At 49.6% G+C, this 17860-nt stretch overlaps 1 protein-coding gene across 1 annotated transcript in view; it reads right to left on the bottom strand.

Annotated features, from left to right (window-relative positions):
• Positions 1–2880: 2880 nt before the first annotated feature.
• The window catches only part of LOC144722962 (importin-7-like), a 44102-nt gene continuing 29122 nt past the window's right edge, over positions 2881–17860 (bottom strand). The window contains exons 18-26 of the mRNA XM_078601423.1: positions 17641–17766; positions 16172–16269; positions 15396–15491; positions 14064–14147; positions 13157–13293; positions 11666–11874; positions 9599–9826; positions 7123–7239; positions 2881–5672 (exon numbers count right to left, since the gene is read on the bottom strand). Coding sequence (XP_078457549.1) covers positions 5575–5672; positions 7123–7239; positions 9599–9826; positions 11666–11874; positions 13157–13293; positions 14064–14147; positions 15396–15491; positions 16172–16269; positions 17641–17766 — 1193 coding nt within the window. The 3' untranslated portion in view covers positions 2881–5574. The remainder of the gene's footprint in view (positions 5673–7122; positions 7240–9598; positions 9827–11665; positions 11875–13156; positions 13294–14063; positions 14148–15395; positions 15492–16171; positions 16270–17640; positions 17767–17860) is intronic.

Below are 17860 nucleotides of genomic sequence, written 5' to 3'. Positions count from 1 at the left end.
AGTGCTTTGCCTTGCCAACCTTCTTGGTCCTGCGGGACCACTGTCACACCTTCGGCATTTTTTTCACAGACCTCCATGCGCCAATAAAAAAAATATTAAAAAATTAACACGACTCTTAAATCGTAGTCGCGTCTGTAGCAATTCCACGGATCACTTCCCACGGCGCGCAGATCAGAGGTTGGGAGCCACCGCTCAACGCAGTCCAAATGTCGAACCACCGAACGGCAGGACAGGGTGATAGCAGAGAGCTAATTTAAAAGTGACACAGTTTGATGGTGTGATCACAATGGCAGAGGAAACCCATTTCTTGACTCATGGACCCCAGGGCTCTTGATCACGATGGTTTTGATCCGGGCAGCAGAGTGAAGAGTCCTTCAGGCTCAAACATGCCACATACACGAGGCTAATCGTCCCCATCGCCAGCCGTGATCCATCTACCGCTTGGTGAAGGCCTTCCCCGAGTCATAACCATTCCCTCGGCGTCTCTTAATGAAATAATTAAATTTCGCTCCTGCACAGGAGCCGATATCACCGCCGGCGATGCGGATATTATTCCTCCCATCTCCACAGTGGGAAATCTTCTCGCGCGTGTTCACTTCCTTCGGCTGAGGCTCCATGGCGAGCGTCGATCATCCACCCTCGTGTCTCCCTCGGCAGTGCGTCGCGTTTCCAAGCCCACGTTCTCGTCTTGGCAGCTATCGTCGTCATCCACGAGCTGCGTTCGTTACTCGTTCGTTATTTCGGTAAAGTCACGTAGATAGAAATTTAAAAATTATAAAATAAAAATAATAGATCACGACGTTTCGATCGCAACAACATGCGATCGCCTTCAGGTGAAAGAAACAGACTGCAGAGATTGTGAGAGATTAGCATGTAGGGCATGTGAGAATGAGAGTGAGACGCGTTTCCGCTTCCAAAAATGCTCGAAGACGTCGTGGTAAGAAAATGGGAGTCGAGAGAGCGGGGAAAAGGTTGATTGTAATCGATAAATGGAGGCTTTTGGGAAATTTAATTATAACTGTGAAATGTGAAAATCAGGAGGGATTTTATGAAGATCTCGATATCCTAGGTATAAAATCATATTTTTCAGGTGAAGAGGAAATTCCAGATCACACTTAAAAGACATCAACCTTACCCTTCGTCATATGATGCGAGGGAAATCGCCTGAACCAGACAGAATAACTGCAGACATCATCAAAGAAGCGGGACCAGGTGTCGGAGCATGGCTCGTAGGGTTATCGTGATCGTGACTTGTCTGTGACTCCTCATCCAAGCCACCGTTCTCAACAAGCAATGAAACGAGAACTCGAAACCCCACGGCTATTCAGAGCGGTCAAACAACCCCTTGACGCCACAACAGCAATGCATGCGAACGCATGAGTTACATTGCCCGACAGTATTCCAATCCCCGTGGGTATATACCTCGAACGCTGAATGTTACTTGTATGGTGCAATGTGTTGGGCGTGTGGGACACCGTGCAGTTACGACCCCATGTCATTGCCGTACAGCTGCTGCTGCTACCAAGAAATAAAGATGTACATATCTAATATAACGACATTCGTGATGGTACCTTTACAATCATTGCCGCTGCCCTTCTTGAACAGGGTGATATTTTTCATGTCAAAGGTTTACATCAAGAAAACCTTGTCGCCCACACCTTAAAGAACACCCTGTGACGGGAGATGATACCAGAGCCACCCTGAGCAGACGGCTCTGCCGGGATACATCTGTTCCTGGACTATTTCCACGTTTCATTGCATCCACCGCTTTCACGACTTACTCCATTGCCGGGGGGAGCATCTAAAGCATCCACTATAGGCCCTTGTGGTAGTTTATTTTTGGACATGCCTGCTAATCCTGCCGCACCAAGGAGCTCAGCGACATGCTCTGTCCACCTTGCATTTGAGTCATCAGGAGGCAGATATCGGTATGCTGCCAATTTGTTGAACTTCTTTCGCACCGTCCCTAGAAAAGCATGCTCATCGGAGGTGCGGGGGAAGGGCAACTAAACACAAAAAGCAGTTCTAAAGAAATCAATTTTAAATCTAGATTTAAAAGTGCATAGCTCCAGTGGCTTCCTAATATCAGAAGAGCGTTCCAGACGGCCACAGGAGCGCACCCGAAAGCGCACAATGGTGTGACCGTCTACATTCGATGGCTCGCCAAAAAGCCGCTGCGTGGATGACCTGAATGTGCGATGGTTTATGCTCCTTGAAGAGATCGGCAAAGTATTGTGGTTCACTTGTGGCAGGCATTTCGTGACTGCAGGGATTCATCTTCTTGGTTCTTTCGGTAAAGTCACGTAGAAGGGAAATACATTTTTTTTTGCATTCAGACGCTGCCTCCCCGACAGACCTGGTCTTCACCTGAGGACGGCTGCTTACGTTGTGGCCGAAACGTCGTGAGAATTATTGTTTTATTTTTATTATTTTATTATTTCCCTTCTACGTGACTTTACCGAAAGAACCAAGAAGATTGTGGCAGGCACTTTGTGTACGAGTGCGACCTAAAATGCCTCGATAGAGAGGACCGAGTGTCATGCAGCGATGTATGAACTCAATTTGCACCGTACGTAACCAACCGTGCTCATCGGGGGTACGAGGAATCGGAGGGCAGCGAGGGGATCATGGCGATACACTGCGGTATTTCCGAGGCAGAAATCATTCCCGATGGCCAAACCAACACTCCGATAAAAGTGCATCCCTCCACGACCACGTGAACCACAGATCACAATCACTACAGGCCAACTGCTTTTATAAGTGGGTGAATCACGACGAACTGGAATGGAAACAAGTGTTTGAGGAGTGTCGTCCGCTACACCAGATCTCTCGCTCGCGCTCATTTCCTTACATTACAAATTAAAATGCCCACAAACTGCATTTGCACTGCATGTACTTTTATTCACTTTGCAAACGATTTGTGGAGGTGATTTGCATTGCATGTTCAAACGGACTGCAGCCGACGGGACATGAAAAATTCCGTAACGGTGTTTGCAATTGAGTCATTTAAAGAGTAAGAAATGTTGAAGACAACCTCGCTTCCATAACATGTTGAACACCTTCTGTGTGGCATGACATTTTTCCCCAGCCAAAACAATCCAATATAAACCTTGATGGTAAGTGTACAGTATTTAATTCATGTTCTTTTTCTGTTTACACTTCTTTAGCTTTTAAAATTATATTTCTAATATAACTTTGTGATCAATACATTCCGAACAAAAAAAACCTCTGCTACAATGTTTACTGTTGCACCAGCACTTAAACCGTTGAGCAAAAATATATACCGGGAGGCAAAACGCACCGATGACCAATTGACTGAACTGCATAGCATGTTACTCCGTAGCATTCACATTCCTACTGCCAAATCCAGCCAGCCAAGGTGACGTTGAAAAATGTTCCGTCTCCTACGGGATTTAAAAGTTAACATTTTAAGTGCTGGTAAATTTTCTCTGAAATATATATCGTTTTAAATACGCATGTGTGTGTGTGTACAACACCCCAGTCACATTCTGTTTACTTACAATTTACAAAACAATAAAATATTGCAATTTCTGAAGGAATTATTTTCGTCTTTTTAAATAACTGCGGCATCTGAACTCAACAAAATTTATGAAAAGGAAAAATCCTCAACTCGCCACAATCGGCAAATAGGAGGGGGGAAAAAAACATTCACCAAGATTCATTTTTGCAAACCTAGCAAGTTTTCCAGAAATTGAGGTTAAAAAAAAAACAGTTCATTGTCGACCCAGCTGTCAGTACAAATAAAAATAGTACAAAGCACTGTTAGTACAAAGGAAACAGTCCGGGAATAGTTATGCATATTTTTTACAGACCTAGAAGCAAACGTTTTAAGGGTCATTGAAGAACGGGAGCTCAATTCACAACTCCGCCATCACGACGTGCCTGCCACTGGTGCGGGCAATTGCACCGAATGCTCCCTTCAACCTTCACTGAAGGCCACCCCTCGTCTCCGTACGCAACACGCCCGTCCCATAATGCAGCGGGGCCCAGTGTCTCCCTCCGGTAGCACGACACGACATTGCCAGATGTATTTTCCCTACTGTGGGTTGAGGAACAGCGCGAGGTTAATGATAAGGCCTTTGCTTTTATAGGGCGCCTGATTGAACACCGACAACTCAAAAAGCACCTTACACGATCATCTCATCTCTGATCATTCCAAAGCCCTGCTGGAATTTATCCCGGGGAATTCGTCGGCAACGACGACAGAGCAGTCAACAGTAATTGTTTTGAATTTGTACCATGACTTGAGTTGTACCATGACCTTGGTGCACATGGGCTGCTCAGTTTCAAATGTCACGGAGATCTTCACCCTTTCCCGATCCTAGATGTCTGCGAGTTGCAGGGTGGGTCGCGTTCACCGCTGAATCTCGGGACGCGCAAGCGATTCGGCGATAATTTTATTTAGAAAGGCGTAGCGCCATTGTTATTAAAGACTTTGTACTCACCGAAGAAAACTGTAGCGACACAACCGCACTCTGACAGTTGGCGCCAAACTGTGCCACAGGCCCTTCCCCCCAGCATGGCCTTTTACTTCCGATTCCGGACCAGAATGGAAATAAAGATTTATGGCCTACACTTATGTCATCGCAATGGGAAAGGGTTAAACATCCACAGTGAAGGCGGGCCGTGTATATTTACGGTTGGTACACCCGCAGGATTAAGCAGGGTGGGGCACGGAGCCCGAATCGCAAACCTCTGCAACGAGGGGCAATCGCACGACTCTCGTCGGATGCACTTCCCCCATCCGAGCGGGCGTTTTGTGGAATGGGCTCGACAAATTGTGTACGAGCACAGAGGACCGCTGCACCAGGCCCTGCCCTGAAAATTTGCGAATTCTCGGGAGTGAAAACCAAGCAGCATGTAAATCGGGAACTCCGTATAGAACATTTCTCTGCATTATTCTAACAGTTTGCCACAGCGGACAATCAACACTTTCAGATGTAACAGTCATTGTAACTTGGGCCTTTTGTTACAAATGGAGCAAACAAAAAATGGAGAGATTTAGGTGAAATTACGTGAATTTCATTTTGAACATTTTCTATTTTAATGCAACTGTTTTCCCATAACAAGCAACAAAAGCACACTATATCCCCCATTTGCAACGTGCGTGCCTCCGACGTCCGTGTAAACTAAACAACCATACCGTAAATATCGATATCCAGCTCTGGTACAAGCCCTATCTCCGGAGCAGGGATGGGTTCGTGACAACTTTACACAATCAACAAGTCCTTGGCAACATGAACAATCAGTCTTATTTCAAGAAATCCCTTTTCACATGTCCTGGCTTCCTCTAAGCACTCACAGCTGAATGAATGAATGTCAATTGAAGAGTGAAATATGAATTTACCTTTTTTTTCTGCCACAACTATTGTCCTTTAAATTCTTCCTTGATGCGGGTATGCAATGTGAGTGTCGAAAATCCGGTTGTTGCGAGTGGACCAGAGGGCGAGTGTTGAGGCTTCTTTTCAGCTTCCACGTTCGAAATTGTCAGTTTGTTGGGGGTTGGGGAGGGTGGTTTGTTTGAGTTATTTAAAGTTACGAATCCAAACAAATTCAGTTGGGAGCAGCGCCGGGCCCCCCAAAGTTAAAGGTAGTAGGCACGTTCAGATTATCAAACTTGTACCCACCAGCCTTTTCGATCTTCTTCGACTCTGCGTTCACACAAACGAAGGGGCGAGAGGAGCCAGCACACATTGCCGATACGTCACAAGAGGGACGAAACCGGAGCGGAGAAAGCCTAAATAGTAGATTCAACTTACAACGCGCCGCACTGCAGAGGTTGCAAACGGGTTTTGATTCCTTACCCGTACCCAGTCGGGTACGGGTAGCCGGGTATCGGGTAGGGTACGGGTATCGGGTAGGGTACGGGTATCGGGTACCCGATTGAGACCTCTGCCGCACTGTCTTCACTCGTTCTCGAAGAGAGACAACGACTCCGACGCGCACGGAATCGCAAAGCAGGAAGGCAGCCACGTGGTGAGCCGGCAGCAACAACTGTCCAAGCTCTGTAATCCTCTTTATATATTACGGTGTTATCAATCCATTAATAAGTGATGAAAAATATGAATAGGCTTTTACCCTTTCTGGCAAAAGAACAGGTGTTAAGAACACCAAATATATACCCCTATTGCAAGGCATCAAATCTGCATTAACCACATATACCTTGTGGCAAAATATGCCAACGTGCTTTGATAAAACATGCATTGGTTGGAGCCCCTATGTTTTGCTGTACTTCTCCTGGAAACCTCAATGACCACCAGAAGGGAGTTTCGCAACATTTGTGTGCGCCACCAACCGTTGCCTCCACACCGATGGATTACAAGCAACGTGCAAACAAGGATAGTAAAGCCGCTTCCTTTATCGCCTATGCCAGTGTTGTTCACTAATTTTCAGACGGAGAGCCACTACACATTTAAAACCATTGGGGTTTGTTCAGCACGACGGTGGGGTGGGGGGGGGGGGTTTCTTGTCACATTTTTGTACTGTCGGGGGCCGCACGTCAGGGGCCGCACTGAAGGCCACCAGAGGCCCGCCAGTGGCCCGCGGGCCTTGCAGTGAAGAACACTCATCTATGCTCGATGGCCCTTCCTTAGCTGCACTCCCTGGGCCTTCCTGAATGAACCCTGCCAGGACCTCGGTGAGGAGGCAGCTATTGTCCTAAACTTTTCTTCTTTGGTTCTTTAACTCGCTTTTTGACATATCCAGCTACTCGCCCTGCTCTCTTTCCGAGCTGCAGCACTCGGCGTGTAAACCGTCTGAATATGTTGCAAAATGTTCTGCTATCCCACCTTCCATCTGATAAAGTATTTATGTCCATGCTTAGCACAACTCTCCCAAACGTCATTGTTTTCCATATTTGTCGAGCTTGATCAGATCTTCAAAATAATATTGTATTTAAAAAAAAATAACAAACATTGTTCTAAAAGTTTTTGTAAAATCTTGGTAAAAGTGATATATTACTCCTGCTATAAAGTGCAGGGATGAACCAACTGCTTCCACTTGGTAGGGTAATGAGTGAGAGAGGAGAGTTAGTGGAGTAATGGGAGCGGGAGAGGAGGAAATGGTGATCTAAATGGTGGGGGAAGGGACCAGTGGGGATACCTGCAGCAGCCTGACGCTGGTTGGCTGTCGTCAGCACGTCCAGGATGGCTTTTCGCTGCTCGTCCGTGAGCCCGGTGGTCAGGGCCTGGTACCAGGCCGGGTCTTGGCTCTCGATGCCTGCGGGAGGAGGGTAAAGCGGCGCATGGTGCACGGTTAGGAACGGAAAAGTGAAGTAACAGAACTCATGAGGTTGCATCACCGATTTTCATCCACAACGAGTGGAGCAACTTCTCATTGGTCCGAATATAGAGGAGTTTGGCACGTGGCAATACATCTGGAAATGCACCGAAATTATCCGACTGCTTTTTTGCTCGAAACCATTCACAACCAGACTGAGAACAACAGCTCGCTACGCTTGAGAGCATGGTTTTAATCACGGATGACTGAATCCCAGGTTCAAACTCTCATGACATGTCAGTGGCGACTGCTTGGTGCTCCAACGCAGGATTAGCCTCCGGAGTCACCCGGCCTGGACATTTTTTCTTGATTTTCTCGAGTTTTGGCCAAACACCCCAAGTGTGATCCTCTACAAAGGGCACAAATTCACACCACGGCATGTTGAACAACGGACCCATTGAAGTAACCTCGCAGTTGTGTCATTTTCCTGACACCACATAATGTCACTCTGAATCATTGTGAGCTCTCCAAACACATTCCTTTATCTCGTCATTAAGCCAACAATGCAGAAAAAGTCAAGCCAAAGCATCACTTTGCTCAATTGGACACTGGGGGCAGCACTGACCTCTGTCGGTAGCCCTAAGCAAAAGGTTAAAACACCACATTCCCATGGCAAGAGCCTCTTTCCTCTGGCTTGGCTCAAACATGAGCACCACAGCACAAAACCTCATAATTTAGGCACCAAGCTAAATACTTCACTTTGACGTGACACACGTAGAGGATGCGGAATACAATTTCAAAAGAACATAAAAAACCCACTCTATCAAGCGTATGTAGGTATGTACAGCCCTTTGTCAACCCACTTCGGGATGAAGGCCTTCCCAGACCTTGGTCAATCATTGGGGGTTGTTTGACCATACTTCACCACGCTGGCCAGTGCGGGTTGGCGAAAGGGTGGGAAAGGCCACCAACGTTAGCCACAGGCGGGAATTGAAATCAGACCGCCGGCTTCAGACCGCAGAGCTCCAAACAGCGGCCACTATTCCACCAAACAATCATAATCACAATCTTTATTTAGACTGCAGGAGCCCTATGAGCTATGGAAGCCCTCTTTCACACGTGTCCAGTATGGGCGGGTCAGCAAGTTACAACAGCAAAACAAAGAAATATATGCAATCACAAAACAAAGATTTACCCCGTGTAGCCCGCAGAGACTGGTAAGGCAAGTGCTGTTAACGAAAACATTTAGGTCAACATGATGTACAAGGTGGTATTAGGGAGGGGGGGGGGGGGCAAGGTACCCTTGCTTCTCCACTACTTGTGGTTTTTACACCAAATACTTGTTTAAGGCTGAGGCAACCTAGAGGAAAACCCAAGGAACGGTTGAGATATCACTGCTGTCCCCTATGGAGTCTATGAAAGGTGGTTGCTGCTGCTGCTGAGTGTGTGGGCAGGTGGAGGCTGCTACTGCTGCAGCTGAGTGTGTGGGCAGGTGGAGGCTGCTACTGCTGCTGCTGCAGCTGAGTGTGTGGGTAGGTGGAGGCTGCTACTGCTGCAGCTGAGTGTGTGGGTAGGTGGAGGCTGCTGCTGCTGCTACTGCTGCAGCTGAGTGTGTGGGTAGGTGGAGGCTGCTACTGCTGCAGCTGAGTGTGTGGGTAGGTGGAGGCTGCTACTGCTGCAGCTGAGTGTGTGGGTAGGTGGAGGCTGCTACTGCTGCAGCTGAGTGTGTGGGTAGGTGGAGGCTGCTGCTGCTGCAGCTGAGTGTGTGGGTAGGTGGAGGCTGCTACTGCTGCTGCAGCTGAGTGTGTGGGTAGGTGGAGGCTGCCCGGGGTGGGTCAAGGTGCCCCGGCCAGTACTATGCACCCGCTCTGCTCTGGGCCCCGTCGGGGGTCGGCGTGGACGCAGCGAGCGCCGGCAGGACGCCGGGAGCTCACCGCACCAGACGCGGACGGCACACCGCACACACCAACCCCCAGGGGCCGGCACGCAACGACTAAAGATGGCACTTGCCGACTGGGGACCAGGACAGCAAAGGAAAGGGTGATCTGACCAGCACCATACCCGAAGCCTTGAAAACACTTTCACGGATTCCCTTGAAAATAATTTTGGAGCAAGTGCCGTTGGAGGAGCACCTATGAAGGCCGACACCGCACATGAAGGGTCGGCTTGGCCAGCAACACCACGCCCGGCCGCCTTCTTCTCCCGAGTGCTGACGTTTTTAAACGCCCCCCGAAGGTGCATCACCACTGACGTTATGATGTCAGTCTACGTACAGCGCGCGATGCTATCGCGATCAAAGTCGATTAATTCCGCGGGAGCCACCGACGCGTGGGAACGGCTGGAGAAGGTGGACGCTTACTCTGCAGGGTGACCTTGAACACCTGATACTCGTCCACCTCGCAGGTCTCCTCGTCCAGCGGCGTCGAGAAGCCCTCGAGCGCCGTCTCCTCCGTGCCGTCGTCGTCCCATTCGTCGTCATCGTCGTCGTCCTCGCAGGCCACGTCGTCCCCGCTCGCCTTCTTGTTCAGCGTGTCCAGGAAGCGCTGGCCCGACTCGTCCACGTCATCCTCGTCGCTGCCCAGCTCCACTGCACAAAGACAAAGACCCGCCCACACCCACCGCCGGGGAGCCTTTAGCAGACCGTTTGGGGCAAGCGCCTTATGTGGAGCGCCTACGAAGTCTGGCATGGCACGCAAAGGGGTCGAGTGGCCAGAAACACCATGCCTCGCCGCCTTTGTTTCCCCAAGTGCCGATGTTTTTACACACCGCACCAAGGTACTCTTTTAAGGCCGAGTCGACCTAGGGGAGGCCCAGGATCAGTTCAGATAATAGTCGATGGTGTTTCCCATAAACGGAATCGACCTCGGGTCGCTGGGTTCGTAGGGCAGCATGCTAACTGCTACACTTCCGCACAAAGTACTCATCTAAGGCAGAGGCAACCTAGGGGAAAACCCCAGGACCCGTTGAGATATCACTGCTGTCCCGTGTGGAGTCTATGACAGGTTGCTGCTGCTGCAGCTGAGTGTGTGGGTAGGTGGAGGCTGCTACTGCTGCTGCTGCAGCTGAGTGTGTGGGGTAGGCAGAGGCTGCTACTGCTGCTGCTGCAGCTGAGTGTGTGGGGTAGGCAGAGGCTGCTGCTGCTGCAGCTGAGTGTGTGGGTAGGTGGAGGCTGCTGCTGCTGCTACTGCTGCAGCTGAGTGTGTGGGTAGGTGGAGGCTGCTACTGCTGCAGCTGAGTGTGTGGGTAGGTGGAGGCTGCTGCTGCTGCTGCAGCTGAGTGTGTGGGTAGGTGGAGGCTGCTGCTGCTGCTGCTGCAGCAGCTGAGTGTGTGGGTAGGTGGAGGCTGCTACTGCTGCAGCTGAGTGTGTGGGTAGGTGGAGGCTGCTACTGCTGCTACTGCAGCTGAGTGTGTGGGTAGGTGGAGGCTGCCCGGGGTGGGTCAAGGTGCCCCGGCCAGTACTATGCACCCGCTCTGCTCTGGGCCCCGTCGGGGGTCGGCGTGGACGCGGCGAGCGCCGGCAGGACGCCGGGAGCTCACCGCACCAGACACGGACGGCACACCGCACACACCAACCCCCAGGGGCCGGCACGCAACAACGAAAGATCGCCCCCCCCAACCCCTGAAATACATTCCTGCCGTCAGTACGGCAAAATAAAGGCCAGCACCGTGCTCAGCTACCTTTTGTCTCTTCAATGTTGATGTAAACGCCACACTACGGTAGGCACCAGGACCAGTTCGGACATCACTCGCCACTGATATTAGTCGGGAATCCACTTCACGTTACCGAGTTCACAGCACAGTACACCTCCGCCACTCCCTACGATGTAATCACGCGTCCACAATCATGGTTGGGAGCCTGTCTGAAGTGACACTGAAAACCAGTGACATCTCTTGCTAATGAAGCGCCTGGCCAGGAATTAAGGCCGTCTTGGCTCGCAGAGACGTAAAGAGATACAGCAGGTTCGGGGAGATGAAAGAAATAAGAGGTAGAGATGAGAGAGCTATGGAGCAGAGATCAAGATTAGCGAGATGAAAGTGAGATAAACAAGAGAGAGATGACAAGAGCTGGAGACGGGAGGAACACAATAGTGGTCACATGTACAGACGTTATGACTTCAAGAAAAATGAAGTTGAATAACACTGCACTACACCACACCGATGTGTGTAGTCCAGTGTTACAAAAAGAGCAAAAATCCACCGTACAGCCTATATAGGTGATTGGGGCAAGTGCTGTTTGTGAGTACCTATGAAGGCTAGCCATGAATAAGCCGCCTTTGTCTCCCAAGCACTGTTGTTTACACACCTGTACCAGGTGGAGTGGAGCTAGGGGAGGAGAGCCCAGGACCGGTTCTGTTATCACTTGTCAATGATGCCGACAGTGCGATAACCACACGCAAACAGACGCACGCACGCAAACTCTGCGCACCGTTGTCATCTTCCTCATCGTTGTCGTCGTCGTCGTCGTCGTCGCTGTCCTCGTCCTCGGCACGCGAGGCGTATGCGCGCTTCAGGCCCTGGAAGAGCATGAGCAGCGACGGCAGCAGCCGGGGGGCGGCCGCCATCACCATCTCTGGCCGCCGCTCCAGCTGCAGCAGCGAGCACAGGCCCAGCACGCTCAGCTTGCGGTCGTGCAGCCTGGGGGAAGGAGCATGGGGCGGTGGCGGAGCGCCGTCAGCATGCGTCTTCCTGGTGGTGCAAGGGAGTCAAAAGTGGGCCCCCCCTCCCTGGCCCCACCCCTAACGTCCAATATCCTCCGCCTCAGTTTAACACGTAGGCTTTGGCGACCAGTATTATTCGTAAGAAACGTTTTTGGGTTAGATCGCGTTATTTATGAGTGTGTCGTAGCCCTCCACCACCCGACACGGCCAATCAGTAAAAAAGTGTCACGTTGACAAAAGACAAATAGTTCACTACTTTAGCCCACCGGTGTTGAGTGAATCCACAACATTTAAAAAAATTAGTACGACGTTTCGCTGGTAATTACATCCAGCATCATCGGGCAATTTGACAGAATAGCGAAGCCCTCACTTGCTCCCCCTGTTCGTAGTCCGGCGACTGGGACCCACCAGATCACGGGATGCCACGGTGGCGAGATGTTAACTACCTTGGCTGGTATACAGGAGGTCGTGGGCTTGATCTCAACCCTGACACACGTATTTTGGAATTTACATGTTCTCCCCCGTGGTCGTGTGGATTTTTTTCCAGGTCATCCGGTTATTCGCTTCACATTTAGAAACTTGCGTTTTATATTTGGCTGCTATAAATTTCCACGCGATAAGCCACTTTGTTGCGCTATCATTTGCGGCCAGGTCGCTTCTGAAAAAGAGCCATAAAGAGCAGTGGGCATCAACCTCTCTTTAGAAGAATCACCGCTGAATTGCAATAGCGGCACAAAGCGCGACCAATTTTATCCAACCCAGAGGGCAGAAGGAATTGATGAGTGGAAGAGCAGCGCATAATGATTTACCGCAATTTGATTAAATGGCACCATTTGTGGTTACAATGCAATTAAAAAAAAACACGTAAATTTTCCTTCCATTTTCACAATCTCATTTGTATTGTTTCTAGTGTTGTCTTATTTATAGTCTTGGTCATGTCATTAGCCTAATTGTTTATCATTTGCAGATAATCTGCATAAATTGTAAACAACGTATGTAACCGATAAGCATGGTTGGCTACGTACGGCGTCGATTTGATGCGCGCAATACGAGTGGACGATTTTAAAACGCACGATTTTAACCCGCGAAGCGATGCATCAGAACACGTCTCGCAGGCGAGTATTGTCGAGAGGGAGCTAGAGGAGGCAGCACAGCCTCAACGTCTCAGCACGGGTTCCGAGTCGGACCCGGGCGTGGCTCCCGCTTGCTGCGCTGGGAGGGAACACGTGGGGGGGGGGGGGGGTGCTGCGGTGCCTCACCCCAGGAAGCAGTCGGTGTCGTTGAGCCACTGGTTGAGGAAGTGCGCCGTAACGGGCAGGCTGCTAGCCGGGAAGTGCATGTTGTCTAGGGTGCTGAGCAGCAGCGTGGGGCTGCAGTAGAGGGCAGCAATCACCACCTACACACACACAGATAAGCCACGGGGGGGGGGGGGCGTCAGCAACACTCCCCGCGTCTCCTCCGGGTTCAGCCTCGTCAATGAACACAAGAGAATTTGGAGCCGTATGAACGCATTTCGGGACTAATTCTAGATTTGAAGCTTTCGTGACTGCAAGGATGAAGAGGGCTATTTAAATACGAAGCTCTCTTCATACGCTACAGTAATTTTTGCTGGAGCAGTCACACCTGATGACGGAGGTTTGTGTTGCTTCCGAAACGTCGTGATTTAATTTAGTTGTTTTATTTTTATTTTATTTTCACCTACGTGACTTTACCGAAAAAACCAAAGAGTACATTTCGGGACGTTGTATCTGAACTCGTCAGATCTGGGCAGCTGGTTGTTGTTATGGGCTGCAGGGGCTACGTGGCGGGTGGCAGAGGGAAATGCAGCAACAAATCTTTCGTTTTGTTTGGCTACATCAGGCGGTCGTCAACCTGTGGTTGTGGAGGTCGCATGCGACTCTTTAATGACTGCTTCATGACGTTACCCATTCAGGACCATCTGGTATTCACATGCATTGCGGCTCTTGAAATATTGAGTTTGTTTTGACCGAATTTGAAAAAAATGGCCCTTGTTAATATTCTTTACAGACTCGTGGGCTATACCATAATTTAACGTCTTGATCAACTTCATTTATAAGCAAGCGATAGCCGAATGAGAACACATCAGTCAGCACTGTGTTGTAAAACGCGCTCGCGAATGAGTCTGCAGTGTGGAGCACTTCTCACCTGGAGGCACATGGTGCGCAACTCGCTCGTTTTCACCTCCCGCGTCAGCCTCTCCAGTGCCGCCTCCACAAACAGCGGCATGCACTGCACCCGCACATCCAGCGCACCGAGCACGCACGCAGAAGATCAATACCTCCCCACCAACAGACGACAATACACGTTTAAGAGCGCACACACACGAGACATGCCCATCTACCAGAGGTCGCAATCGGGTACCCGATACCCGTACCCTACCCGATACCCGGCTACCCGTACCCGGCCGGGTATCGGGTAGGGTACGGGTACCCGTACGCGACCCTGGTGTGGCCGGGAATGGGTACGGGTAAGGAATCAAAACCCGTTTGCGACCTCTGCCATCTACAAGAGAAATTAGATTCAGTGCTCAACAGATGGAATGTGATCAAATCACCAGGAATGGGCCTAATCTCATTATCTCTCGGAAGGCAAGCAAGGGGCGAGCTCAAAAAGTGCCTGGATGGGTGATCACCACGCATTTATGCTCCCCGCATTCGCCTAACCGCAATGACCAGCAGGGTGAAGTATGGTCAAACAACCCTCAAGATCTACATGGTGCGGTGAAGCCCTCATCCAGCGGTGGATTGACAAAGTTGCCATGCATGCCGATGTACACAGTCAGGGACTGTTTTTGCTGTTGTTATGCTGCCTTGCCCAAGCTTTGGAAGTGGTGTACCTATGCAATCTGAACTTACATAACCTTATCTATTTTTTTTACTTTACATTTTCTTACCTTTCCTATACTTCGCACTCCCAATGTTTTTGTGTTGTTTGCTGTTGTCCCTTTCTGAGCCCGTGCCCCTACTGGGAATCTGTCAAATAGAGCTTCATAGCTCATCGGATTTCTCCAGGATAAATAAAGATTCTGAAGCAACAGGCCCGAGAAGAGGCGTGTATGAACAACACAACAATGGCGAGCAAGGGACCGTCAGTAGCGCAGGCAGAATGAGCGCAGACTGGACACGGCAAGTGCAGCGATGCGGTAGCGGTGGCGAGATGTTAACTCCCTCGATATGGGTTCGATTGCCGACACAGACGCCTGTAATATTTGGAGTCTGCATGTCTCCCTCCCCGTGGTCGCGTGGATTTTTCTCCGGATCCTCTGGTTTTTCCCTCCACATTTAGAAACGCGCGTGTGTAGTACGTGGCCCCGGTAAATTTCCACGCGATAAGTCACTTTGTTGAGCTATCATGTGTGATAACCAGGTAACTTTTGAAAAAGACCTGTATAGGATCAGTGGGCCTTACCCGGTTAAAAAAAAACGTGCGTTATTAAATAGGTGGGTGAAGAACGGAGCGAGTGTTGGGAGGCCAGACCTGCTCGATGCCACGGCCGTGGCACTGCAGGAGGATGACCTCCAGGAGCTTCGCGGCGTGGCATTCGGCGTCCTCCCCGGCGTCGCTCGTCAGGATCTGTCACAAGGCGAACGCGCAACGCAGAAACCGCGTGGGGTTGGGGGGGTCACACGGTACACGCGCGACAACATGCGCTAAAGCACAGCGGTAAGCGCTCGTTAAGTACTCGTTTTAGGATGAGTCGACCTGGGGTGGGGGCGCTAAGCACCGTTGTAACTTTCTGACCCGCCTCTACTGGACATCTGTGAAAGAGCTTTACAGCTTATCGGATTCCTCGAGTATGAATAAGGATTCAGATTCTGATTGGTTCTGATGTCACTCAACACTGATGTTAGCCGTGGCTGGGGCTCACCCTTTAACAGAAAAGCAAAGAAAAAAGATCCCCCCCCGTAGACTTCACACTGTTGGGGTAAGTGCTGTTCGCGAGCACCTACAAAGGCCAACAAGGAACATGAGGGGGTGGGTGACCAGCACCACGCCCGACCACCTTTGTCTCCCCAGTGGCGATGTTTTACACACCACACCAGCTGCTCATATGAGACCGAGTGGACCTCGGAGAAGACCAGGACCAGTTTAAATATTCAACCTCAGCTCACCGGGTTTGTATCGCAGTGCACTAAACCACGACACCACCGCTCACCATCAACGTGATCATACACACACGCAATCACAAATTAAATCTGCTGCACTCAACATTAAACCCATATGCTGGAACCCCCCCCCCCCCCACTGCGCACCTTCTTGCACATGCTGTACATGACCTCCAAATACTTGGGGTTGGCGAGCAGTGTGTCCGTGTCCACCGTCACGTAGTTGTGCAGCACGGGCATCATCTCTGGAACACAAAGCAGCCGCGATGTTTGGTGCCGGCGAATACGAGACGGTTTAAGTCATAACTGGCTGTGATGTTTCCATCCTACCTTCCGATGTTAGTACAGGTAGTCCTCTACTTACGATGGAGATGCGTTACGACGATCCCATCGTAAGTCAAAAATATCGTAAGTCGAAGATGGCCTAGCCTACCCAGGAGTCTTAAAGAATGGTAATAATTTAGCAAAACAGAGCAATTTACAGTACCGTACTGTATAAACTATATACTGTATGTATTTATTAATTACGATACTGTATTGCACAGTAAAATGTAAAGTAAAAAAACAAGGTAAATTCTTAGCCTTCCTATATGAACTGCAATTCAATAGAAAGGCGGGAGATGCGTACATCCCGGCAGCGTCCCAACGTACAATATCGTACCTCGTAAGCTGCTGCGTTTGCCTGCCGCGCAAAATTTAAAATATTTTACAATTTTGTCGTATCGCCATCGTAAAATCGAAATATAGTAAGTCGGACCATCGTAACTCGGGGACTATCATTAGTTATTTCGACTCTCTGGTTTGACATTAACAGGTTAAATGTCTTTACATTAACAGGTTAAATGTCTCACTAACACAGCCACCCGTTGCTCGTTTTCCTCCATGTGGCGGTAGCTCTACGACCTGACATTGACATGCAAATTTCTCACATTAACATCACTAGCCCACTTCGCTTATGACCCTTGGGCTACACCCATTTCCAACCTTTAAAACATCCTGCCTCAGCAGCTTTCCCGCTATTTTTTCTACCGATTACGACTGCTTGCGTTGCGATCGAAACGTCGTCGTTTTTTGTTATTTTTTTGCTATTTTCTTTGAACCTATCTACGTGACTTTACCGAAAGACCCAAGAATATGATTGTACAGATTATATTTTTTTCATTATCTATGTAGCAGCCTCTAGTGGTTGAACAGATCCCACAACCGTATTACATACAATATATATAAGAATTGCAAAACGTTATTACACAAGTATTTGACGCATACAAAGCGAGCTTCAATAATTAAATCTATGGGACCTTTGTATGGGACCAAAGATAATGCAGAAATTATCAGAGCATGTTTGTTTTTCATGTTTTGTGTGGTAAACCCTATTCTTATTTTTCATCACTTTTAAACTATTACAAACCATCAATAGATACTTTGGAAACGAATTTTCACACAAGTGTCAGACACAGCCTCAGTGAGTAAACATACGTTAAACTTCTATCGCGCCATACGTAGCCAACCGTGCTAATTGGTGGCACAAGTATAAAGGAGAACCCAGCTGGGATTGGGTTAAGCCTTCCCCCCCACTTAGGCCGTTGCTGGGAGGTTCCGAAGAGGAAACCCAATACCTGTGAAGCAGTCATCCCCGTCTTGTTGAAAGACTTCGAACAGCATGGGCAGCAGCTGCCACATCTGGGGCGACACCACCTGGCACGTGAGGCTGTACGCCAGCGACAGCACCTCCTCGTAGAACTCTGCGCATCGCAATCACGCGCGTAACACCGCGTCACCCGGCCGTTCACCGCCGCTCAAACCGGCACGGCTCCCCTTCACTTCAACCAACACGTC

Source organism: Lampetra planeri, chromosome 16, assembly GCF_965212315.1.
Source record: "Lampetra planeri chromosome 16, kcLamPlan1.2.h2, whole genome shotgun sequence".
In the NCBI taxonomy this organism is placed as follows: Eukaryota; Metazoa; Chordata; class Hyperoartia; order Petromyzontiformes; family Petromyzontidae; genus Lampetra; species Lampetra planeri.
This window is presented reverse-complemented; position numbering and strand designations above follow the sequence as displayed.